Source organism: Oncorhynchus keta, chromosome 26 (genome assembly GCF_023373465.1).
Source record: "Oncorhynchus keta strain PuntledgeMale-10-30-2019 chromosome 26, Oket_V2, whole genome shotgun sequence".
In the NCBI taxonomy this organism is placed as follows: Eukaryota; Metazoa; Chordata; class Actinopteri; order Salmoniformes; family Salmonidae; genus Oncorhynchus; species Oncorhynchus keta.
In genome coordinates this window covers 29,401,151-29,427,703 of record NC_068446.1, presented here as the reverse complement: position 1 = coordinate 29,427,703, position 26,553 = coordinate 29,401,151, and the positions used below count along the sequence as shown (strand labels likewise).

Genomic DNA, 26,553 nt, shown 5'->3' with positions numbered 1-26,553 from the left:
GACATTCTTGATACTACGGGAAACTGTTGAGCATGAAAAACCCAGTAGCGTTGCAGTTCTTGACACAAACCGTTGCGCCTGGCACCTACTACCATACCCCGTTCAAAGGCACTTCCCATGTTTTCTTTTAACCTTTTGTGTCTTGCCCATTCACCCTCTGAATGGCACACATACACAATCAATGTCTCAATTGTCTCAAGACTTAAACATCCTTCTTTAACCTGTCTCCTCCCCTTCATCTACACTGATTGAAGTGGATTGAACAAGTGACATCAATAAAGGATCATACAGTAGCTTTCACCTGGATTCACCTGGTCAGTCTATGTCATGGAAAGAGCAGGTGTTGCTAATGTTTTGAACACTCAGTGGATGTGTTTTGTACACTCAGTGGATGTGGTAGACAATAAGGCTTGGTCTTACAAAAGGTCATAGATATTCAGACAAGACTATTATTATTTTCAAAGTCATTTCACAACCAGTTGTATCTGTTGGATCCAGATGTAACATTGGGAGGAAAGGCAAAAGGAAGAGAAGAGTAAACATCTAAGGATGTTAGTAGTTATTGGCTGCCGACTGGGGAGATCTTGCCATCAGTAAAAGTAGGCCTGCCTCCTGATATACATCTGTCATGCATTATGGCACAGAATGTCAAAGGTGCTCTGGTTATAGAGACACAGAAAGCAACAGGGAGGAGGGATCCTTTTCCAAATGAACAATCTCCCTTCCCTTATTTGGTATTTTTGGGTTATTTGGGGGCACTTTTTTTTGAGGAAGGGGGATTTAATAGATGTACATTTCTCCCTGTTTCCTTCAAGGGGGACCCTGCATAGTGTGCATATTGGACACTGAAAGAATTTAAACAAGACTCCAACCCCATTTCCAAATAAGCGCTCTTCCCCAATCAGTGATGAGAGGGCCACATCGGCTGTGTTTACTCCCGCTCAGCCCAGAGGAAACCGCTTGATTCTCCCTGATTACCTTGGAGGAGCACTCCTGAAACACTCGGAGGCTGGGATGGCATGAATAAGTGTGATTAAGAAGGAGGCTGCCACTTAACCCAAGTCAAATGTGGGCAGGAGAGGGATGGATGTTCCCAGAGCTGGAACTCAGCCCACTGTCTGAGAGACAGCTAAAGGGAGCTGAGGAAGGGAGAATCTGCCGCTTGCGGGACTGGGACTCAGACTGCCTCCCTCAGACACAGGTGGCTTGCCTGGAGCAATGAGAGAAGCTGCTCTTATCACAGTTGCATCCAAATGCACAAACGTTTTGGAAATATGAGTGTTTATCCCACATTGATATAGAACCCAGATGGTCTTTGTGTGCTATGTTAGCCCTCGGAGCTATTTCCTAAAAGTAATAGGCCAGGTATCAATCTCCAGACATTTGTGTGACTCAATAACACAATAGCCCTGTATGCTAAAGCCTAGATAACTCTTGGAAATAGAGTGTTATTTTGGGTATTACCTTCGCAAAATACACCTACATTTGCTGCTTAGTGAAGTAAAAGTCATATATTCTCAAATGACCGATTAACTTAAGGAGAGCACAAGTAATTCCACTGTGAACTAATTCAAATAGAAATCCCTTTGCCCAAATAAACTTCTTATACTGAACACTGCATCAAGCGCCATTCATTCCACAAGGTGGCTCTCTAACAAACTCTTAAACTCAGAGGAACTTGATAATCAATTTGTTTTGGTCCGATTCACTTCAGCTCCAGTAGTGCACTGTGTTGCCTTGTATGGCCCTCTTTGGGAACGTACTAAAACTACTACATAACGTGGATAAACTGTTACCACAGTGGGTCTCTTAACTTTTTCCTGTTTTTTTTGTATCACGCCTAAGGCTAAGAGTCACCGTGGTCCTCTTAACTGAGTCCATACACCCTGACTTCCTACCCAGCCCTCTGCTCTGCAGAACCCACTCATTCTGAACATCTGCAGTAGTGATTAGTATTGCAGCGGTGGCTTGGCTTCTCTTTCAGCTGTCCCTCAGCCTTAGTGTTCTTTGGTTTCTTTACCCCCAGTTAATCTGTCAAGAGGGTGGCAGTCAGCCAGATGCCCACTAAACGCAGGCCTGTGGCAGCCAGCTCAGAGCCTGTGATGCCCACTAAACACACGCATCCATCCATCATCCCTAAGGCTAAAGAAAAATAATCATGAAGACTGTTGTTTTCATCATTTCATGTTGTCTCACTACATCTCTTTTTATGACTGGATTTACAGATCTCTGTAGTCCTTCTATATTCAGCCAGCCTGTCTTGCCTTAGCCGTCACCAATAAAGTAAATATGTAGAGTACTGATCCCACACCCTTTCCCCCTAATGTCTGAGGCAAGTTCACCTTTGTAGCCCCCGAAGTTTGAGTTACAGCTGTACCCTGGAGTGAAAGACACTCCCAAAACTAATCCCAGCACCCTTAAGAGTCACTGAGTTGTGTGTAACTTGAGTCCTGTCTGCCGAACCCTGACAGTGTCTTACCTGGAAGACGAGCACCTTGCCATCATCAGCCTGCAGGTAGAAGGTCCAGGTAGAGGAGATGAAGCTCTGAGCAGAGCTGACAATGTCGTTACACCAGCTGGACACGGTGTCCATGACGGAGGGGGGCATGGGACGGTGGGCCATGGCCTTCAACTGCAGGTAATAAAAGGTGGAACTGTTGAGTTTAGGTGCATTTATTTAATATGGCAAAGTCATGTGAAGTGAGAGTGTGAAGGTGTGTGGGGGGCCAAGGGGGGCGTGTAAAAGTGGATGTGAAAGAGAGAGACCGTGTAGATCCGTGCACATTCCTCATCGCTTGAGGGGTGCAAAATCCATTTGTCACTTAAATCTCGCTAGATTAATTACTTCAATTTTATTGTTGAGACTCTTTCATACTCTTGTTTGTGCCTGTCGTTTTTTCCCGTTAACCTTACGGCCGTGTAAATGTTACCAAATAACCTATCAAACACACCACAGTAATGGCTGAAATAGGCTCAGTGGAATACATTGTCATTTCGTTGAATCTATAAGAACGCTAAAGCTTCGCCTGGGATTTAACGAACCGTCTCAACACTTACATTACAAGAAAGAGAAGATCACTTTATTTTGATGAGTGTTCATTTTTTGTGGGATTTAAAAAAGTAATAATTTAACAGTTGAAATGTTTACAAATTAAATGCAATGAAATAAAAAGCCATTTCCAAAAATGAACACACATATTATAGTGATATTATGTCTGATCTTGCAAACAATGTAACGTATGTTTAGATACAGTGCATTCGAAAGAATTCAGACCCCTTGACTTTATCCACATTTTGTTACAGACAATTCTAAAATTGGTTAAATAAATAATGTCCTCATCAAACTACACACAATACCCCATAATGACAAAGCAAAAACAGGTTTCGAGAAATGTTTGCTTATTTAAAAAACAGAAATACCTTATTTACATAACTATTCAGACCCTTTGCTATGAGACTCGACATTGAGCTCAGGTGCATCCATGTTTCCATTGATCATCCTTCAGATGTTTCTACAACGTGACTAGGTCCACCTGTGGTAAATTCAATTGATTGGAAATTATTTGGAAAGGCACACACCTGTCTATATACAGTGGTGTAAAGTACTTAAGAACAAATACTTTAAAGTACTACTTAAGTAGCTTTTTGGAATATCTGTACTATACTTTAATATTTATATTTTTGACAACTTTTACTTTTACTTCACTACATTCCTAAAGAAAATCATGCGCTTTTTACTGCATACATTTTTCCTGACACACAAAAGTACGCATTACATTTTGAATGCTTAGCAGGACAGAAAAGTGGTCCAATTCAAGCACTTCAAGAGAACATTGCTGGTCATCCCTACTGCATTGGATCTGGTGGACTCTAAACCTAAACACACATGCTTAGTTTGTAGATGATGTCTAAGTGTTGGAGTGTGCCCCTGGCTATAAGTAAATTTAAAAAACAAGAAAATTGTGCCGTCTGGTTTGCTTAATCTAAGGAATTTGAAATGATTCATACTCTTACTTTTACTTTTGATACTTAAGTACATTTTAGAAATTACATAGACATTTGATACTTAAATACAATTAAAACCAAACTGAGCAATCTGGGGAGAAGGGGCTTTGTCAAGGAGGTGACCAAGAACCCAATGGTCGCTCTGACAGAGCTCCATAGTTCCTCTGTGGAGATGGGAGAACCTTCTAGAAGGACAACCAGCACTACACGAATCTGGTAGAGTAGCCAGACGAAAGCCACTACTCAATAAAAGGCACATGAAGGCACACTTGGAGTTTGCCAAAAGGAACCTAAACACTCTCAGACCATGAGAAACAAGATTCTCTGGTCTGATGAAACTAAATTGAACTTTTTGGTCTGAATGCCAAGTGTCACGTCTGGAGGAAACCTGGCACCATAACTTAGGTGATGGCCCAGCCAGTTCCCGTACTTGAACTCAATCGAACATCTCTGGAGAGACCTGAAAATAGCTGTGCAGTGGAGCTCCCCATCCAACCTGACAGAGATTGAGAGGATCTGCAGAGAACAATGGGAGAAACTCCCCAAATACAGGTATGCCAAGCTTGTAGTGTCAAACCCAAGAAGACTCGAGGTTGTAATCGCTGCCAAAGGTGCTGAAACAAAGTACTGAGTAAAGGGTTTGAATACTTATGTAAATGTGATAGGTGTGTGCCTTTCCAAATCATGTCCAATCCATTGAATTTGAACTCGAATTAAGTTGTAGAAATATCTGAAGGATGATCAATGGAAACAGTATGCACCTGAGCTCAATTTCGAGTCTCATAGCAAAGGGTCTGAATACTTATGTCAATAAGGTATTTCAGTTTTTTCTTTTGTAATAAATATGCAAAAATTTCTCAACCTGTTTGCCCTATCAATTTTGAGATTTGTTTGTGTTTTGGTCCATAATTAATATTAGTATTTTCAAAACGTAAAAACAAAAATGTCAAAATCTTGATGAAAATGTATATTTTCTTTAGTTTACCATACTACCGCCATCAAAATATTTTTGAATTTTAACCACTTTTAAAATGGACATGCATCAATAATGAGACATCGCCACATTTGCATACTTTAATTCAATGTTTCAGAAACATTTTAATATAAAAACGTATATTATTTGTGTCTACATTCAACTGGTAAAAGCTGATTGTGATATGATTAAGATTTTTTTTATTTAAATCCCTATTAGTGTGTGGTACCTGGCCTTAAAACCTTATAACAATTTTGATGACTGTTGCTAGTGTGAATGTACGAGGGTGTATATGGGTGTATGTGTGTGTGTGTGTGTGTGTGTGTGTGTGTGTGTGTGTGTGTGTGTGTGTGTGTGTGTGTGTGCAGGCGTGTGTGTGTGCGTGCGTTTGTTTTACTGAATTCCTATGGAGTGACCATGCTCACCTTCCTCCTCTTGATCTCAGGTTCAGAAGGCTGGCTGGCACAGCCGGTGCTGCAGGCCTCCTGCTCCAGCAGCTTGCTGTACGCTTCCTGGCAGGCTACAGAGAAAGAGAGACGGAGAGAGATAGGGGGAGAGAGATAGGGGGAGAGAGATGGGAGGGCACAGGAGAGAAAGGACAGAGAGACAAGATAAACAGATAGGGAGGGAGAAAATAGAGCATCTGTCATTGCAGCCCTATTCACCCTTCCCTACAGTCATCCATATCAGAACATTTGGGCAACTGCTGCCACATGGCACATGAAACGCCTACTAGCAAATTAGGCGTGTTTTCTGGCTTTGAAGCACAGCTTGGGATAGTTCTCTGCAAAGATAAAACCCAGGGTCAAAGTCATGTAACAGTACTATAACAACATCTTGAAGTGGATCACAGGTAGGACCTCTGCTCTTGGTGATAGGCTGCCCTGTAGTATCTACCTGGCTTCATTGAGACCCCACCCTGTGAGTCAGGCTGCCTTACCTCCTTGACACTCCTCTCTGCTGGTGTTGAAGCCGGCATTTCCATTCACAAACTGGCAGATGGAGTAAAGACGGCAACCACGGTGACAGGCATTCAGAATGGAGTCCTTCAGGATAACAATAAAACATAGCAGCTAAATATGCTATGACCACAGAAATATTTATATTGTCCATGACAATGTACTTTAAGCAAATGTATAACTTGATACAGGGATTTTAATTGGATTTCAGTCATTTCTAATATTTCTAATAGATATGTCAAATGAATTAAGGTGTTATTAGGCACAAGTTGAGGCACAAGGTGGACTGAGAAATGTGGTTGTCTCACCTAAGCTATGAATGCACTAACTCTAAGTTGTGTCTGCTAAATAAGTCAAATGTAAATGTAAAATATTGCAAATGCCTGGGAATGTGATGAGTGAAGAATTATAACCACTTGGTCACTGTTTTCTACAAGCCTGGTTCTAATACAGAAGAATTAAACAGCGTCCCCAAGCGACTGACACGGGAACGTGATAGACAAAGAGATCCCCATGTCCGACGACCCCTGTCCGACGATTTACTTTACAGACGTATTTACAGTATCATGCGTATAATCGTTTCAATTAACTGCTTTATTCCGTGTTCATTGTGTGTCCAGCGGGATATTATTCTGGCCAAGGATTTACGGTTCCTTTGTATAGGTATTTATTTGCTTACTCCACAGTGGCAATTACAGTCCCATCATGAATAAAATAAACATCTGTTCAAGCACTATTTGTCACTACGGGTCTTATCTGTTCCAATAATATGCGCACATCAAAGGCATACATTAGGGCCTATAGGCTGGTGCAGTGTTCTGAAAACAGGTCATTCCGCATAGTTCATGGTGATCCATTTTGCTGCTCTGCTCTGCTCCGCCCTGCATGATGTCTGAACCACACCTGAGCAGAGCTGAGGCGATGAGTAGGTGGGAAAATAGCAACCTTGCCAAGAGATAGACACTAATCCATTACTAAGCTACAATCATTTTTCAAATTTGACATAATTTAAGTTGTTTTAAACATGGATATTGTAATAATTTAGCTATTATTTACATATCCTGCATATTGTGGTTCATGGACAAATACATATTTCAGCTCACAATGAGGCAACCAGGAAATGATGCGAGTGCAATAGACTCTATTAGAGAATAATAGGCTACCATCTGCTTGGTCGGGTGCCCTCACAGCGATTTTATGACTTGATTTAATATAAACATCCAGGCATTATCTAATGAATAGACATTTGTGTAAATAAATCCTGATGAAGTAGGTGGAGTAGCCATGCTATTTTGATAGTGGAGGACCAGAGCTGTGAGAATGCGTCATAAAACGATAATTTCGGCCTAACTGTCCAAGATAATTTACACTCAGTTCATGAAATGAAGATAGGTAGCGTGCGTACTGATGTTGCAATATTAGGATAAGCATGCCAATTAGTAAAATGATGGGCCTTCGTTACGGATTGGCCATATTACATTTACAAGTGATTGCCAGAATTGAAAGATTAAAGGGACATCTATCGATATTCGATATAACGTATTCAATTTCGTATATAGTCGTCGAAATGTAAGCACTTACTATGGCAGTTATTCAAGCACGACAATAGACTTTTCTGTCACATTTATATTTAACCTAATATATTCTGCTTTTCTGCTATTCATGAATTATGTATTTAGCCTATAGTTTTCAAGTATCACTTACTTTAGCTGGGCTTTTGTTTTTGACGGTGATCTGGCATTGCTTTTTGCAGTAATTGATGTCGCCTAGTTGATTGTCAAATAGATCAGAAGACGCAGCTGCCAGTCCCGCCAGAAGCAGCGAGACGACAGCGGAGACACCGCACACCCTGCAGCCGAACTGAACCATTTTAAAGCCGGATTTGGTCACCACAGTCTGGGCGAACACTGGCGCTTTTAGTGGACTCTGAGCTTCTCAGTTGGATGACGCTTCAACCCGATTTCTATCTGCTTCGGTAATATTGTGCTATGGTTTTGTGGTGTCGTCACTCCAAAAATCATCACGTTCACGCTGCTGCGCGCCCCCTCTTTGTGCGCTCTGCACTCCACAGTGCAAATTCACTGCAGCGCATTAGGCCCACTGCTAGCATTCATACATTGTATGATGGAATGTCTATATCATGGGAAAATAAAATATACAGTAGCCTATTTTCACTTAGATATAGTCTATCTGTTATTTAACCCGTCTGTAAGATAATCGTTATCATTCCTTCCCCCTTTTTTACAAGGCCTCAGTAAATAAGAGAAGGCGATTAAATTATTGCAGTAATTATCCTGTTGTCTAATGACATGGAAAATAGGCCTAACAATGTTTAATGTAGGCAAAACATCACAATTCAACTGGTAACTAAAACATCACAATTCAACTGGTAACTAATTAATGCACGAGGGGGTGGGGTATCTGGCCAATATAAGATGGCTAAGGGCTGTTCTTACGCATGACTCAACATGGAGTGCCTGGATACAGCCCTTAGCCGTGGTATATTGGCCATATTCCACAAAATCCCGAGGTGCTTTATTGCTACTATGAACTGGTTACCAACGCAATTAGAATAGTAAAATATTGTTTTTGTCATACCTGTGGTATATGGTCTGATATATTACTGCTTTGAGCCAAATCAGTATTCAGGGCTCAAACCACCCTATTTATAAATACAATTATAAACTGGATGGTTCCAGCCCAGAATGCTGATTGACTGACCGCCGTGGTATATGAAACCTTATACCATGTGCATGACAAAACATTTGTTTTAACTGCTCTAATTACTTCATTAACCAGTTTATAATAGCAATACCGCACTTCTGGGGTTTGTGGTATATGGCCAATATACCACGGCTCATGGCTGTATCCAGGCACTCTGCGGTCCAGGCACTCTGCGATGCGTCGTGCATAGTTAGGCCTACTAATATGGCCTAACTATGTAGGCCTACAACTTTTATAAGTTTGAATAACACAGTAAAGTTATTCACTTAATGTAAGAAACCCCTCAGTGAACAATAACACTTCTGCATAACAGCTTAACACTTTGCTTTTGTATAAAACATCAAAATAGCATCTCTTTCTATTCCATGTTTCTAATGAGTGCTTGGTTGAATCTTGTACATAAGAATGTACCAGATGGCCTGTATGAATTAATCTTCTATTTTGAGTATAGGGACTTTAGAGAACTTTAACCTGTCCCTATGCTGTTTTAATGAATCAATTCAGTCACTTGCCTTGACGATAACCATGAAGTAGACCCAACTATAAAATTAGAGATGGAATGTTATAGAATATACGTTTTTTTCTTCTTCTTTGGAATGGATAAAACGTATACAAAATGAAGAGCAATAATGACTTGAGACCGTGTGGGAAGACAAGGGAGGGGCTTATAAAGTATCAACTTCAATGTTTTAGCTTTTGAGGCGTGCACCGAAGCAAACCCTCACTAAACCCTTAGGTTACTTTCATACAACCACTGTTTATAAACTCATCCGCACTTTTAGCCTACACACGGAGATCTGACGTTCTTCGTTGGAATTAGACTGTTGATTCAACGTTGTTGGAGAGCTGGGTTTCAATTCCTTGCATTTTCTCCCGCAAGATTGTGTTTGAACCTTTACTGTTCCCGAACCCACAAGTCTTGGAGCCAGAACGTAGGAGGGAAAGGACAAGAAAAGGGCTATCTGAAACATGCTCTTCTTGTTGTGCCTCATGCTGTTTGTTCCACGTGTGTTCTCCTCATCGACACGTAAGTAGCCTACAAAAAGTGTGATATTGTGAGAAGCCGACTACCAAGTTTGTCATAAACCTGTTTCGACAGATTTGAATGGGAGGGACGCTCACCCTCTATTAGTCAACCAAAAAAGTTACATTTTATGTACATGTTACAATTCTCAACAATATGTTAGATACATTGTATGTAAAGGTAAAGGTACAAAATACAAAACTCACTGTCTGATTCACAGGTGTCCAGACTGTCCACATGTGTACTTGCCAGATTATTATAAAATACCTGTATTATGAACTGGGTGATTTGAGCCCCGAATGCTGATTGGCTGAAAGCTGTGGTATAACAAAATGTATAAACTGGTTCCAGCCCTGAATGCTGACTAGGTGACAGCCATGGTATATCAGACCATATACCAAGGGTATGACAAAACATTTATTTTTACTGCTCTAATTACGTTGGTAACCAGTTCATAATGGGGTTTGTGATATATGGCCAAAATAACACAGCTAAGGGCTGTCTCCAGGCATTCCATGTTGCGTTGTGCCTAAGAACAGCCCTTAGCCGTGGTATATTGGCCATATACCACACCTCCTCGGGCTATATTGCTTAAGTATACCATGAGTATGACCCCAAAATATAGTTTACGGTTCTAATTAGATTAGTAACCAGTTTATAATAGCAATAAGGCACCTTGGGGGTTTGTGATATATGGCCATGTATCCAGGCACTCCGTGTGGCTTCGTGCATAAGAACAGCCCTTAGCCGTGGTATATTGGTCATATACCACACCCACTCGGGCCTGAATGCTTAAATAAAGCTCACATAATACAATAATAAATGAACAGATTATGAGTTATATTTCAAGATGTCTGTTTTTTTTATGTCCAAAATATGGACATAATGTTTGGTGGATTTGAAGATGAATTGTAAGTAAATTGGTAATAACTACTTACTTATAATGCAACAAGTCTGCATAGGATATTATGGCATTGTACACATTTGTGCATGAGTAACTGTAAACTATTCTTCATATACATTTCACCTATTGAAACCAATATCCTGTGAGAATGTTCCAAAGACAAAGTGAATGCCTGTTGGATCATTTTATTTTATGGTAATAATATCCTATGAAAACCGTAACCATGTGCCTAACTGCTAAATTGGATTTCTTTGTAGTGCATTGTTGAACTAACAGAGAAATAGGCCACAGAGGTGATTAAGTTCAAAATTCAAAAATTCATCTGAAATTCCCAAGTTGAAAATTGATGCAATGTTGCTGTGAAACAAACAATTAATTTACCCTATTTGTGTATACGTAAAGTGTAAATATCAGTGGACACACTGGGTTCGGCACATCTCACACCAAGTCCTCTTTAGTCCGGTCAGACTCATAGCGAGTAGCATATGGCCACATATGTTAGATAGCTTGTCTTACCGCCCACCAACAGCACACTTAATAAACCTCCTCACATTAACCCTTGAATCTCCCCCAAAGGAGCCAAGTGCTAACACATTCAAACAGGAACACTTCTCAGGGCATTTCTAATGAAGCATCCATCATAAGATGAGTCAGAAGAGTAAAGGAATAGTGGGGATGGAAAAGCATTCAAGAATTTGACCAACAACCTTGTCGGACCTCTCCAAGTGATCTCCCAACAGTTTCAGCACAGGACCCATAAATCCACTTCATAAGTCTCAGGTTCCCCTGAGTGTTTGCACTCACAAAGATTGAGTATCTATGAACTCTGAACATATTAATATCAAGAACAAAAATGTTCAATCAAATCAAAGTTTATTGCCGTACGTGTTAAGTCATCATCAACTCCAGGAGTGAAGCCCATTTAAAGTAGTGTGTTTCAGTATGTGTCTCCCCCAGCAGTGGCTGGAATCTTCCCCCAGGACCCGGCGTTGCGGATGGGCTCCAGCCTGACGGCCACGTGCACAGTGAGCCCCGAGCGGGGGCTGCATGCCAACACTATGTACTGGACCATGAACGGGAAGAGACTCCCTAGTAGCACGTACGACCTGCTGAGCCCCAACTGCCTCAGTGTCACTCTGCACCACCTCAATGGCTCCCAGCAACAGTCTGGGGACAACCTGGTGTGTCACAGCGGAGATGGACATGTCCTAGCTGGCTCCTGTCTCTACGTGGGCAGTAAGTGTCAGACTGGCCCTGGAGGCCTCAACCACTTCTTCTGGGGACAGGTTTTCAGAACATTGAATCCAAATCCAAATGTATTTCCTCCTTGAATTTGGGTGAAAATTACAAAAACTTCTCGGATGTTCTGAAAACTAGATTGTGGTCCTTAAACTGTCTGTGCTCAAAAGGACAGCGCTGGGGTGTAACAAGGAGATAGACACGTGAATACTGTCGGCGTCATCAATACTGTCAGAGTAAGCAGCTCAGGACAGTGCATTTACAAAATATTGTTTTTTTGTTTGTTTAAAAGCATTTTGATGATAAGCTGTGTGTTTGCTATGATTTTAAAGCCTGCTATATTACTCCACTCTAATCTCTAGTGTCTCCCAGCAGTGGCTTAAGTACAGGGTATAATTTATTATACATTACATGTATTGACAGAAGCAATGTTTCACTCATGCAGAAATCTTTGCAAACAAAGAAGAGAGCCCATATGAAAATAATAGTTATTCTATTAAAATTGTAACATACAGAGCCTATTCTGTCTGTCTTTGAATCATACACCCAAAGCCTCAGTTTAGCTGCTCAGTGGGTTGTAATCAGCATCACTACTTTGCTTCTGTCTCGAACTACATCTGTGTTTGATAGTCTATCATGGAGAGGAAATGAGAGAGGAGCTGAATCCTCTAGCCTGTCGTCTGAGGTTAAGGAATGTGCCAGTTTGTCATTATGGGATTGAGTGATCATTATTACCCATTGTGAAATAAGAACTACTATACTGATGTATTTGTTTGTGGTACATAAGCACTTTGTTTAATGCATCATTTTAATGTCCATTGTGATACTAAGGTGTTTATAACAGCTTTGTATAATACACATTGCACAACCACTCTTGTAGCCATTAAGATAACCATATCTTTTCACTGGTAATGTGCAGTGCCCCCGGAGAAGCCGGTCAACCTAACCTGCTGGTCCCGAAACACAAAGGACCTGAGCTGCAAGTGGACCCCTGGGGGTTGGGGCGAAACCTTCATCAAAACCAAATACACCCTCAAGTACAAATTGAGGTGAGAGCCACAGATGTCCAGCATCTCCCAGGTGATCACCCAACCCACCATAATTTCTGCCTAGAAACAATGATCGATGCATCACCTGGAACACAATTACTTTCTTTTACTCACTAAAGGTCTATGTAATTCTGATGATACATTGCATAGACTGTAACCACTGCTTTGCTGTACTGCAGGCTTTCATTTGACTCTTAATGCTGTTTACACTTTTAACATTTCAAGGTCCAGTGCACAGTGAAAATGTTATGCTTCACTGGTTGTTGGCAGTACATTATATTGAGAATTTTGTTACAGATATGAGTGACTTTATGTTGCTGTGTGTTCTGTGCAGGTGGTACGGGCGAGAGAGGGAATGTGAGGACTACAGCACGGGGCAACGCTACACGTGTTATATCCCCCGGGACTTGGCCCTCTTTACTCCCTACGAGATCTGGGTGGAGGCGTCCAATCAGCTCGGGACTGCCACCTCTGATGTCATCACTCTGGATATCCTGGATGTGGGTAAGTAGAGTGAGCCTTTTGTCCAGTCTCCCTCCTGCTCCCCACCCCGCTCCAGACCTGCTAGGGTGGTTATTTTATGGATTCCCAATCAATCCCAATAACAATATAATGGATTATGGCTGTGATTATTAAAGATAAACTGAACTGTCCTAAATGTTCACTGAACTTCATACATTTGGAAAAAGTGATACACTTACAAAACACAATGAGGATGGGTAGATAAGGTTGAGGACATGAAACTAAATATCACTAAATGTCAACATTTAGCTTGGCCTACATATTGGTCTTCTATTACAATGTTGCAATATGCCAGTTTACCAGACTAGTTTATGATAAAACTATAATCATCAGTCATATGTTGTATGCCCCTCCCTATCTTCAGGCTATGCTCAAACCCGACACCCCAATCCCTCCCTATCTTCAGGCTATGCTCAAACCCTACACCCTAATCCCTCCCTATCTTCAGGCTATGCTCAAACCCGACACCCCAATCCCTCCTTATCTTCAGGCTATGCTCAAACCCTACACCCTAATCCCTCCCTATCTTCAGGCTATGCTCAAACCCGACACCCCAATCCCTCCCTACCTTCAGGCTATGCTCAAACCCTACACCCTAATCCCTCCCTACCTTCAGGCTATGCTCAAACCCGACACCCCAATCCCTCCCTATCTTCAGGCTATGCTCAATCCCGACACCCCAATCCAAGCACTCTGTTCTGCCACCTCTGGTCTCTTGGCCCTCCCACCCCTACAGTAGGGCAGCTCCTGCTCATTCCAGTCCAAGCTCTTCTCTGTCCTGGCACCCCAATGGTGGAACCAGCTTCCCCCTTAAGCTAGGACAGCAAAGTCCATGCCCATACTCCGAAAGCACCTGAAACCCTACCTCTTCAAAGAGTATCTTAAATAATGGCCAGGTCGCAGTTGTAAATGAGAACTAGCTTACCTGGTTAAATAAAGGTTAAATAAATAAATAAATAATAATAATAATCCACCTCGACCCCTCCCCCCCCAAAAACACTTGCACTTCACTCCCTCCCCTTTCTAGCTCTGACTTTGCTGATAACTACTTTATTGAGGAAAAGTTGACTTAATATGCCTGTGATATGTGGTTGTCCCACCTAGCTATCTTTAAGATTAATACACTAACTGTAAACTGCTCTGGATAAGAGCGTCTGCTAAATGCCTCAAATGTAAATGTAATGTGTAGCCTAAGGATTGAGGTGTGTCCCTGTGGTTAAAAGGGAAAGCGATTGACCTTTGTGTTGCTCTGCTATGTCCCTCTCTACTATACTGGACACACCTAGAGACTGCAGGTAGGTTGGCCTGAAGGGAGAGGAGACTGGTCGGCAGGAGGGAGGATGCCTATCACATGACACATCAAATAACCTTATATTTCCTCAACTCCGCAGCGGAAAACATAAGCTGTGGAATTTTGCTGTGGAATCTTCCTTGATTTTCTGCTCCCCTGGGGGGCGATCTTGATGAAACCAATAAAGTGCATCAGCACACAAACAACAAGTCAAACAGGAAATGAATGGAGCAAAAGAATTCTCAAGAAGAAAATCACAAACTGTCTTCTGACATTTTTATATGATTCTCCCTCTTTATATGATTCTCCCTCTCTTTCCCTCTTTAAATGATTCTCTCTCTCTTTCTCTCTTTAAATGATTCTCTCTCTCTTTCTCTCTTTAAATGATTCTCTCTCTCTTTCCCCCTCTATCAGCAGCATCAAAGTACTTGACTTTGAGAGCCTTACTGCAGTGGGAAACATGTTTTTTTAATGCTGGAGCGTGTGCCTAAATCATCAGACTGGGGAGAGAAAGCAGAAACAGACACTGACCTGCTTACCCTGCGTCCATAACTACACTCATTCTCAGGACTGGGATAAAGTCAGAGAAAATGAGAGAGGGGGGGGGAGAAAGAGGAGAGAGAGGAGGGGAAGGAGATCGAGCATGAGACAGGAAGAGAGAAAGAGAGGGAGAGAAAGAAAGAAAGAAAGAGAGAATGAGACCGGGAGTGAGGATACTGTGAAATAAAGTGACCTTAAGGAGAGAAGCAAAGTGTTCTGTCAGAGTAGATTAGATAGACAGCATTGGTGCTGGACAACAGTACAGCCCAGGACCGACACTGAACATTCATGACCGTGTTTTATTCAAGCATGGAGGCTGTGATATCTAGATATAGCTGTAGTGTCTGTACAGTGTGGTACAATATTTACCAAGGGGTTTATCAGAGTGGAGAGTGTGGATGCTGCCTCATCTCAGTCCTCTACTTGTTCAGGGCAGAAATATAGAACATCATAATGTACTGCAAAACCTTAAACAACAAAGACAACCATTTTTATATATTTTTGTGCTCATGAAGCGTTGCTAAGGGTATACTCTATTTACTGAAATTAGCAGTGGTGGGAAAAGTATCCAATTGTCATACTTGAGTAAAGGTGTGGGGGATGTGCTTTGGCAAAGTGGGTGGGGTTATATCCTTCCTGTTTGGCCCTGTCCGGGGGTGTCCTCGGATGGGGCCACAGTGTCTCCTGACCCCTCCTGTCTCAGCCTCCAGTATTTATGCTGCAGTAGTTTATGTGTCGGGGGGCTAGGGTCAGTTTGTTATATCTGGAGTACTTCTCCTGTCCTATTCGGTGTCCTGTGTGAATCTAAGTGTGCGTTCTCTAATTCTCTCCTTCTCTCTTTCTTTCTTCTCTCGGAGGACCTGAGCCCTAGGACCATGTCCCAGGACTACCTGACATGAGGACTCCTTGCTGTCCCCAGTCCACCTGGCCATGCTCCTGCTCCAGTTTCAACTGACCTGAGCCCTAGGACCGTGCCCCAGGACTACCTGACATGAAGGCTCCTTGCTGTCCCCAGTCCACCTGACTGTGCTGCTGCTCCAGTTTCAACTGTTCTGCCTTATTATTATTCGACCATGCTGGTCATTTATGAACATTTGAACATCTTGGTCATGTTCTGTTATAATCTCTACCCGGCACAGCCAGAAGAGGACTGGCCACCCCACATAGCCCGGTTCCTCTCTAGGTTTCTTCCTAGGTTTTGGCCTTTCTAGGGAGTTTTTCCTAGCCACCGTGCTTTTACACCTGCATTGTTTGCTGTTTGGGGTTTTAGGCTGGGTTTCTGTACAGCACTTTGAGATATCAGCTGATGTACGAAGGGCTATATAAATAAATTTGATTTGATTTGATTTGAGGTACCTTAATAAAAAAGTCACCCAGTAAAATACTATCTGAGAAAAAGTCAGAAAGAAAATGTTTTACATTTACTGTAATTGCTCAAATATAATTACTGTAAGTATTAAAAGTAAAAGTATAAATCATTTTACATTTCATGTATTAAGCAAATCAGATGGCGCCATTTCCTTGTTTTATAAATTTATGGATAGCCAGGGGCAAACTCCAACGATCGAAGCATTTGTGTTTAGTGAGTCCACCAGATCAGAGGCACTAGGGATGACCAGGGATGTTCTCTTGAGAGGTGAATAAATTGGACCACTTTCCTGTCCTGCTATACATTCAAAATGTAACGAGTATATTAGGTGTCAGGTAAAATGTATTGAGTAAAAAGTACATTATTTTATTTAGGAATGTAGTGAGGTAAAAGTAGTCAAAAAATTAAATAGTAAATACAGATACCACAAAAAACGACTTAAGTAGTACATTACATTATTTTAACTTAAGTACTTTACCACTGGAAATTTGTATTGAGTTTTTTGTTCCATAGGCTTAGCACACGTAGGCTTAGTCATTACACAGCTTTGTGATCAACCGGTGTCTACATCCCTGTTGTTTCAGTGACCACAGACCCTCCAGACAATGTCCATGTGAGTCGTGTGGGGGAGCTTGAGGACCAGCTGACAGTGCATTGGGGCAGCCCCCCGGCACTCAAAGACTTCCTCTTCCAGGCCAAATACCAGATACGCTACCGACTGGAGGACAGCACTGAATGGAAGGTAGAGTAGTAACATTACTCAAGCTTTGTTTCAACATTCATTCACATTTTTCTCTCTCCCCAATCTCTCTTTCTGAGGTACAGTGCCATGTCTATGGCATCTTATATCTGTGTAAATATTTGAGATGTATGAGTGTCAGGTACTCTCGAGGGATTACAGAGCTGTATTTTGGCTTTCAAACCAAGCTTGTGTAAGCCAAGCTTCTGTTTTTACTGAAAGATAGGTGTGAACGTCTGATTTCTGCTACTTAACGTGTTTTTGTCAGGAATGTGTGCATGTGTGTGTGGTTAATAGATTCACTATGAGAGTATTTTTTATATATTTTCTTTGATGTCTCTCAGGTGGTGGACGATGTAGGTAACCAGACATCGTGCCGGCTAGCGGGGCTTAGGGCAGGGACGGTGTACTTTGTCCAGGTGAGGTGCAACCCAGTGGGGATCTACGGCTCCAGGAAGGCTGGGATTTGGAGTGACTGGAGCCACCCTTCAGCTGCCTCCACACCCCACAATGGTGAGTAAAGATTTACATAGCACTTTAAGAGGAAGGATATGGTTCATAAGGTGTTATAACACTGCATTAGGATTTATTTACAACAGACATAAGCTTTCCGGGGCATTTATGACATTCGTGAGCACTTGTTGATCTTCCATAGTGCACATTGAAGATTTTATGGGAAATCTTGTAAAGTTTAATATTATTATGGCTCATGATGAGCCATGGGACATTAAATTGTCCTCTAATAATCAACCTTTTATTGCCAATTAAACCAAAGAAACAATAACCTCATCCCAGATTAGTCTTCAACATCCTGGGAAAATGAGATTCAAACCGTATGTGACCACAGAACGCCAAACATCAAATTACACGATAGAAATCTTTCATCTGAGGATTAAAATAACTCAAGCTGAGATGGCAAAGAGCTGAGGGAGACATCAGATAGATATACTTTTTTTTCTCTTTCGTTAGGCAACTTGAAATGCAGTCTGTCAGTTGCACCCAGGGCATTAACACTGAGTGAAAACAGATTTGGGGAGTACAATGGCAGATAATGGGTTACAAAGGTTATGTGGTATTTACTTAGAAGGGGGAGGAAGTTGGTATCAGGCTCTGTTTGCCATGGGATATTGGTTGTGGCCAGCTTTATATTGGGAGTGCACCAAATCAATTTTGTCAATGTAGTCATATCGAATCTATTGTAATCAAATAATCTCAATACTCAAGAGAATGACCTTGCACATTAGCCAGAGCCCAGAGGTCATGCAGAGTTCCTAGCCCCGTGTGAGCCACTGACCGCTCGTCTCCAGCTGATTTAGTTGTAGGAGAACATTAGGTTCCATTCAATCAAACCTGCATTGCAGTTATGCGACAGCGCTTTTCCACATGGTCAAATAAAATCAAACAATGACTACGGGGTACTGCAGGAAGTGTGTGGACGGGGAGTCGTTTGTACACAAAGGCACTGCGTAAACACGGCTGTGGCAGGTTCAATTGAATTGGAGCCAGTGTTCCTCTGAGCAGTCCTCTCTGACTAACCTTGTTCACACTGTCTTCTCCCTGGGCAGAGCGGCTGCAGAGTGGGTCATGTGAGCCCAAGCCAGGCGAACAGAACTCCACCCTGCGACGGGAGCTCAAGCAGTTCTTTGGCTGGGTTCGCAAACACGCCTATGGCTGCAGCGGCATGTCAATCAAACTCTACGACCAGTGGCGGGTGTGGCTGCAGAAATCGCATAAAACGCGCAACCAGGTAGGTAAGAATAATATCCCCTTTATTTCTGTTACAACTCAGTCATGGTACATAACTGTGAAGCCTATGCTATGTACCACTGGGCTACTGTAGCTCCTTATCACAACAACACCCTCTGTTGTCAAAGTGTTGAACTCTGCATACACCCTGATTTTCTGACCCTCTTTGTCCTGATTTTAACTTTTGCGATGTGTTCAGTGTTGTGGAAGCACACAGAACCATCATTGCCCTAGAACTTAGACTTTCTGATGTCTTTGTCCGTTTTATGCTCAGGTATGTGTGCGGTTTCCACTTTATCGGCACAGAGTACAGCTTAACGTTGATATCCACTCAGTTTTCTGAGTCTTGCAATGCCATTTTATTATTTTAATGGCACAGATTTGCTTTTCAGTCGATTACCACAACAAAGAGAAATGACCATGTTAATATAATTAACAACCACTTTAATGTGTTGCTTTTGTGTTCTCTCTGTGACGTGAGGAGCTTGTTTCACAACATTACTCACCCCAAATGGCAGCCAGGAGGACTGAGCTCACCGCTAAGCCACATCCTCTGTACGCCCCCTGAACCTAATCGTTGGTTGTTATGCTACTGAGGACAAGAGAACTGCCTGACACGTTTAGCTCACCTGATTAGTGTGGCGTATCCTGAATAGTGTCTGTGTTTAACTGCTCTGAGAAAAAAGGGCAGTTCAACTGGATGTTACCAATACAATATTCAACTTACAGCTCAGACACCCATACATACCCCACAAGACATGCCACCAGGGGTCTCTTCACAGTCCAATTCCAAAGAAAATTCAAGGCAACTCTCAGTATTATACATGATCGCATGGAACTCCCTTCTCCAGTTTTTAAGTAAACAGCTAAATGACCTTAGACAAAACAGATGAAAACCTCTACGGGATCGTTGTCCCCTCCGCGGGACAGTTGAGCTAATGTAGGCTAATGTGATAAGCATGAGGTTGTAAGTAACAACAACACAACATTCTCATGACAGACATATCTGATATGGCAGAAAGCTTCAATTCTTGTTAGTCTAACTGCACTGTCCAATTTACAGTAGCTATTACAGTGAAATAATACCATGCTATTGTTTGAGTGCACACTTATGAACTAGAAAATGTATTAATGAACCAATTAGGCACATTTGGGCAGTCTTGATACAAAATGTTTAACACATATGCAATGGTTCATTGGATTAGTCTGAAACTTTGCACATGCACTGCTGCCATCAAGTGGCCAAAATCTAAATAGCACCTGGGCTGGAATAATACATTACGTAATTTCTTGCATTTCAAAGACGAAAAAACAACAACTTTGAAAACACATGTTTTTTTTCTTTGTATTATCTTTTACCAGAACTAATGTGTTATATTCTCCTACATTCATTTCACATTTCCCCAAACTTCAAAGTGCTTCCCTTCAAATGGTATCAAGAATATGTATATCCTTGCTTCAGGTCCTGAGCTACAAGCAGTTAGATTTGGGTATGTCATTTTAGGCGAAAATTGAAAAAAAGGGTCAGATCCTTCAAGAGGTTTTAAACACCTTAAAGGCACACTTGTGACTGTGAAATGACACACACACACACACACACACACACACACACACACACACACACACACACACACACACACACACACACACACACACACACAAATAGGCACACTAACACACAATCTACACACAGTATTTAGTTATATATCGTTGTATTTTACATTTGTGTGACTGTCTATCAGAGTAGCAGTGTTTTGTTACTTGTCATGTTTTATATTTTTTCGTGGACTCCAGGAAGAATAGTTGCTGCTTCGGCAAAAGCTAATGGGGATCCAAATAAACTAAAAACCAATACGCAATTAGTGTCAGTATGATAAGGAATAGGAATTACCGTTCAATTGAATTACCCCAATATTAAACATTTGTTTTCCCTTTCAGATTCTATAAGGCGATAAATCATAACACATCCTAAAACATCATTGAAATATTTAAGCAACATTCACAACAGCAACTGAGAAACTGTCAGAAGGCCACTTTGAGGCCTCTCGGTGAAAGCGATCCAACACTGGATATTCCAGCATTTGGTCACACACAACAACTCTTCTTTGTAGGAATCCATGTGGAACAGAAAAAGAACTGATGCAAGACGCCAGCGTGTTACATTGCTGTCTGCAGCCCTGGATTAAAATAGAGTGGAATCCCATCTCTAAGAACTTCTCCTCTCCATCCCCTCCTCTCCACACAAACACACTCTTACACTCACATCTCCTGGGAGTGCCAAAGTGGAGAGCCTTTTTCTGAGCACATTTCAGACCATCGCTGAGTGGGAGCATGGAAAAGTTTCTTAATGCAGCATTAGTATGTGCTTGACTCAGATGGCCATAAATCATCTTACAGACTACGGTCAGATCAGACACATAGTGGCCACCATCACAGGCTTTTACCACAGACACAAGGGCATTATGCAATCTTGCTGGAATGTCATATACTATATAAAGAACTTCACTAATTCAGCTCCTGTTCTGGAAACTCAATAACAGAACATGTCAGAATTCAATAAGATGAAGTTATTTTCATAATGTATTTCCATTCTAACAACTTTAATAGCCACACAGTTGTCTGAGCCACACTATATATAAACAAAAGTATGTGGACACCCCTTCAAATGAGTGGATTTGGATATTTCAGCCAGACAGGTATAAAATGGAGCACACCGCCATGCAATCTCCATAGACAAACATTGTCAGTAGAATTGCCTTAGTGATGAGCTGTGACTTTCAAAGTGGCACCTTTCATTTGGTCAAATTTCTGCCCTGCTAGAGCTTCCCTGATCAATTGTAAGTGCTGTTATTGTGACGTGGAAACATCTAGGAGCAACAACACCACAGGTGCAAAGTGGTAGGACACAAGCTCACAGAACGGGACCACCAAGTGCTGAAGTGGGTAGCACATAAAACAATTGTCTGTCCACTACAGAGTTCCAAACTACATCTGGAAGCAACGTCAGCACAAGATCTGGCCGCTGGGAGCATCATGAAATGGGTTTCCATGGCCGAGCAGCCGCACACAAGCCTGAGATCACCATGCGCAATGCCAAGTGTCGGCTGGAGTGGTGGAAAGCTCACCGCCATTAGACTCTGGAGCAGTGGAAACGCATCCTCTGGAGTGATGTATCACGTGTCACCATCTGGCAGTCCGACTGGGTTTGGGTTCGGCGGATGCCAGGAAAACGCTACCTGCTCCAATACATAGTGCCAATTGTAAAGTTAGGTGGAGGCGGAATAATGGTCTGGGGCTGTTTTTCATGGTTCAGGCCCTTTAGTTTCAGTGAAGGGAAATCTTAGCACTAGAGCATACAATGACAATCTAGACAATTCTGTGCTTCCAACTTTGTGGTAACAGTTCGGGGAAGGCCCTTTCCTGTTCAGCATGACAATTCCTGTGTGCACAAAACAAGGTCCATACAGGAATGGTTTGTCGAGATCGGTGTGGAACGCTGAGTGCGAGCCTGGCCTAATTGCCCAACCTCACTAATGCTCGCAGATGAATTGAACCAAGTCCCCGCAGCAATGTTCCAACATCTAGTGGAAAGCCTTCCCAGAAGAGTGGAGGCTGCTATAGCAGCAGAGGAGGGGGACCAACTCCATATTAATTTACATGATTTTAGAATGAAATATTTGACAAGTAGGTGTCCACATACTTTTGGTAATGTAGTGTATGCATTAATGAATATAATTGCATAGGTCTTTTAATTACAAAAACTTGGTTGGTATGCTCATACACCATTTTGTAGATTGGCTGGTGTATACAGTCAAAGCAATTGAACTTCAGATAGTTCTGCCTTTTGTTGGTCATATGGAAGTGTTCTGGTTCTTTGGATTTGTACTACTCTGGATTCCTTTTGTTGAAATAAGTGGCATAAATGTTTAACTGTATATACTGTGTCTGAGTGACTGTGCAGATGAGGACATTTTTATATTGCTTATATTTTTGTATATGAATATTTAAGAAATTCTAATTAATAATTTCCCTCATTAAGTTATGTTCAGTTATCAATGATAAATATAACTGTCAAATATTTTGTCCGTTTGTCTATAAAACAATAAAGGAATAACATTTGCCTTGGAATGTTTTTTTATTAAAAGAGCATATTATCAAACAGGTGCACATGCAGAGATAAGCAGGGTACGGAATGACCCTGGGCAGACACTGCCGCAGTCAGGTGGAGCCAAGGAAGGATCAATAACTTAAGCAAATGAATAAGAAGGGGGAAGTTGCAGCAGAGGAGTCCATCAATCCCTGTCTGGGCGGCAACCTCCTGGGAGTCCCCATCACACAGACTCCTCGGAGTCGTATTTAAAGTCCTGCAGGATGTCACTCAGGGCCTCCTTATTCTTTATGATGCTGCAGCAGGGAAGACAGATGGAGGCATTAGAGCAGGGCTCTCCAACCTTGTCCCTGGAGAGCTACCGTCATGTAGGTTCACTCCAACCCTAATCTAGCACACCTGATTCTAATAACTAGCTGGTTGATAAGTTGAACCAGGTTTGGAGCGAAAACCGAACTAGGGTTGGAGCGAATACCTACAGGAGGGTAGCTCTCCAGGAACAGGGTTGGAGAGCCCTGCATGCATTCCCTGCGAGTAGTCTGCATGCAAACAGCAGGTTGGTCTAATGAGAAATGACATCAGTGATTGCACACGGCAATGGAGCAACTTAACAAGACACTGAGCTGCCCCTGCAGCTTCAACACTCAGCAGTTTGAGTCAGCACATTGAGGGAATGAGTTTGTTAATGGGGAGACAAAGCCCTGAAAGGAAGAGTGAAATCTGCTCTTACTCCTGCTTGACCTCCTGGATCTTCTCCTGACAGCCCTCGTCTTCTGGGTGATCCTGAGCCTTCTGCTTTGCCAGCTGCAGCTTAGCCGTCTGTGGACAATAAGACATGTGTAAACCATTTATCAGACGTGGAGCTGGAGCAATCAAATGTTAACAGCAGCCTGGACCAGACTAGAGACCAATCCTCAAAAAGGGCTTTAGTTTTTGAGAAACCCCTCCCCCACGTAGAACAAAACACAACCATATTTTTTCACATCTCTTATGTCTCCAATTTATGAATTGGATGGTTGTGTAAAAATATCTTTCTGCAAAAGTGGTTAATTTGATAGATATTGTGATTTAAACTTAAAAAGTGAAGAATGCCTGGCTGGAGTGGGAACATAAGCTCATGTAAGGCAATATTGCAAGCCCTGATATTGCTCAAATTTGGAACAGAAGTAGTCTGTTATCGGTCCTTCATACACCCACAAACATAAGGATAGCATAATGAATATTATACCTGTAAACACAGAGATACAATAGGCAGAAATATAAACTTTGAATATTTATGATGCATGTAAGCCTTCCTTTTTAGTAGCTGATTAAAAGGACAGCATTCCAAATAAAATCTGCTCTTATTCAGTGCTGTATGCTTCTGACAAACACAGTTACAAGTGTTTTGATGTTGTGGCTATTGTAATCTAATCAGCTCCAAATAAGACAAGTGGGCTCAGACACTGAAAACTGTCTTTTTATTTAACACATTTTTATTTGTTCAGCCCCTACTCTTGTAGTTTCATTAGGGACACCCCTAGATGTGCCTCCTTTTCCAATATGATGTCCAAAATCCAATATGGTGGCCAAAAGTCCATTAAATGGTGGTTAAATCACTTGTATATAGAGACGTTTTAATTTAGACATATTTCAGATGTGTCCGGTTCTTATGACCTGTACTGAAAACTATTTTGGTGCAATTCAACTTAGTTGGGAATTCAATATGCCTTCCATAATTACTTTTATTTATTATTTTATTTATTATTTTTTTTAAGGCTGCAGACTGCTTGGCATGGCAACACCAAATATTCCAAGTTACAAGCCTCTGAGGATCAATGGGACAACTGGGATCTCTAACGAAAGGGAAGAAAATCCAACCCTGGACCTGGACACCCTCTCCCTAACTCTAAAATATGCCCCTGCTGTTTGTTAAATTGCCCCTCCAGGATTGGGCTCTTAATTAAGTCACCTCCTTATCATTTATTAGTGAGCTTTGATTCATTGATAATCCAACACGGCTGCCTAAATCGAACATGACCTTACGCTGGCTCACTGCATTCGTGATCCACATTAGGATGTACAGGTGCACTCTGAAACTTTTCAGGTTAAGATGCTGTATGTCATCGTTTACAGTAGCTGGGGATTGACTTTGTGGCCTTTGTGCACTTTGCTTAACAAGCTCCACCTCCTCTGCAACCCCTCTACAGTCCAGGGATCATCTTCAAATGTATATGGAGCTGTGCTACGTCCCACATAATGCTTCTTAGTCAGTCTATGACCTACAAAAGTAACCTCTAATTAACCTGAGGCCGCGTCACAGGTTCAGTTAATCTCATCTCCTTCTGGGCCTGCCTCAGACCGCAATCACAGCCAACTACTCGGTTAATATCAGCCAAATTATCATCCAAACCGACTTCCAAAGGACAATGTAGGACAGAACTGCAGGACTTTTTGCCACATTCCACATAAAAATAAAACAAACTCACCCATAGGCTAATTAGGAATGAAAAATCAATTTAAATACTCTCCTGCAACCCTCCTCACCCAATGTGGTGTGGATCTGTTTTTTTCTAAGGTAATTTTATTTACCTCGGAACTGGAATCCCCCAACAGAGGCAGGCCACCTCACTAGCTAGTAGTCAACTAACCACTGCTAGCGGTCATCAGCTGACCTTTAGCTCGGAAAGCTCTCGCTAGTTCGTACAACGCGACTCAATCCAGAGCACACCAGACCTATTTTCTCTCCATTTCCCAGGTTCCTACCTCAAGCTCTGAACCTTGTCACCTGGATCATCGCAGCTAGCTAGCTGCAATCCGAGTTGCTACTCCTGGCTAACTGTTAGGAATTTTATGAATAATGACTAAACATCTACATTTTAAATAGAACTATAACTAATGAAACTTACTCATATCTGATTAACAATATTAATTCATAAGCAAGGGATTGTGGAGCATGAAACAGGTGGTAATTAAATCAAATAAATACCATTCCTGCCAGGTTGGAGAGACTGGAATTGTGGGTTTTTAAGTTAGCAAAAAGGGTCGTTAACCTATGGTTGAACCAACTCAACTTAGCTCTGGGATGTTTAGATAAGGCAGAGAGTGTTTTCCTGAGTTTTCCATTATCTAGAACTGTCTTCTAAATAGTGATGGATGAAGGTGAAGATTCCAGAAGTTAATCTAGATAAGTGTGTGTCTGGAGTGAGCGAGCTGGTGGGTTGGAATACACTTTTGAACTTCTCTGGTCCTGGTCGATAGGAGGAAGGACGTTTTATAACCCATGACGTCATATTTTGTATATAAACTGTTGTTCGTGGTTACATGGCAGCGAGCTCCGGGAATAAATACTATTATCTAATTTTGATAAAACTGGTCTCTG

At 41.8% G+C, this 26,553-nt stretch overlaps 3 protein-coding genes across 9 annotated transcripts in view; 1 reads left to right on the top strand and 2 right to left on the bottom strand.

The window, feature by feature from the left end:
* The window catches only part of LOC118359222 (transmembrane protein 59-like), a 42,904-nt gene extending 34,914 nt beyond the window's left edge, over nucleotides 1–7,990 (bottom strand). The window contains exons 1-4 of the mRNA XM_035737607.2: nucleotides 7,642–7,990; nucleotides 5,919–6,024; nucleotides 5,404–5,498; nucleotides 2,480–2,632 (exon numbers count right to left, since the gene is read on the bottom strand). Of these exons, the coding sequence (XP_035593500.1) occupies nucleotides 2,480–2,632; nucleotides 5,404–5,498; nucleotides 5,919–6,024; nucleotides 7,642–7,806 (519 nt within the window). The 5' untranslated portion in view covers nucleotides 7,807–7,990. The remainder of the gene's footprint in view (nucleotides 1–2,479; nucleotides 2,633–5,403; nucleotides 5,499–5,918; nucleotides 6,025–7,641) is intronic.
* A 1,357-nt stretch (nucleotides 7,991–9,347) lies between these two features.
* Nucleotides 9,348–23,205, top strand: LOC118359221 (cytokine receptor-like factor 1). 7 transcript variants are annotated; one of them, XM_035737602.2, is made up of 8 exons: nucleotides 9,348–9,688; nucleotides 11,547–11,825; nucleotides 12,748–12,877; nucleotides 13,212–13,381; nucleotides 17,184–17,341; nucleotides 17,683–17,851; nucleotides 18,904–19,085; nucleotides 21,196–23,205. In XM_035737602.2, the coding sequence occupies exons 1-8, from the start codon at nucleotides 9,631–9,633 to the stop codon at nucleotides 21,268–21,270; spliced, it is 1,221 nt and encodes a 406-aa protein (XP_035593495.1). In that variant the 5' UTR covers nucleotides 9,348–9,630; the 3' UTR covers nucleotides 21,271–23,205. The 7 variants fall into 7 exon arrangements, with proteins under 7 accessions (XP_035593495.1, XP_035593498.1, XP_035593496.1 ...); XM_035737605.2 differs by having other exon boundaries at nucleotides 21,023–23,205; XM_035737603.2 differs by having other exon boundaries at nucleotides 18,904–19,089.
* rex1bd (required for excision 1-B domain containing) overlaps nucleotides 23,201–26,553 on the bottom strand; it is a 14,425-nt gene continuing 11,072 nt past the window's right edge. The window contains exons 4-5 of the mRNA XM_035737598.2: nucleotides 23,923–24,011; nucleotides 23,201–23,488 (exon numbers count right to left, since the gene is read on the bottom strand). Coding sequence (XP_035593491.1) covers nucleotides 23,416–23,488; nucleotides 23,923–24,011 — 162 coding nt within the window. The 3' untranslated portion in view covers nucleotides 23,201–23,415. The remainder of the gene's footprint in view (nucleotides 23,489–23,922; nucleotides 24,012–26,553) is intronic.

What these genes read in the sequence shown, in the direction of transcription:
- LOC118359221 (XM_035737599.2), top strand. Translation starts at nt 9,631, where the DNA reads ATGCTCTTCTTGTTGTGCCTCATGCTGTTTGTTCCACGTGTGTTCTCC. An exon ending in TGTGTTCTCCTCATCGACAC is followed by an intron (nt 9,689 to 11,546) that starts GTAAGTAGCCTA and finishes TGTCTCCCCCAG; the next exon opens with CAGTGGCTGGAATCTTCCCC. An exon ending in TGCCTCCACACCCCACAATG is followed by an intron (nt 17,852 to 18,903) that starts GTGAGTAAAGAT and finishes CTCCCTGGGCAG; the next exon opens with AGCGGCTGCAGAGTGGGTCA.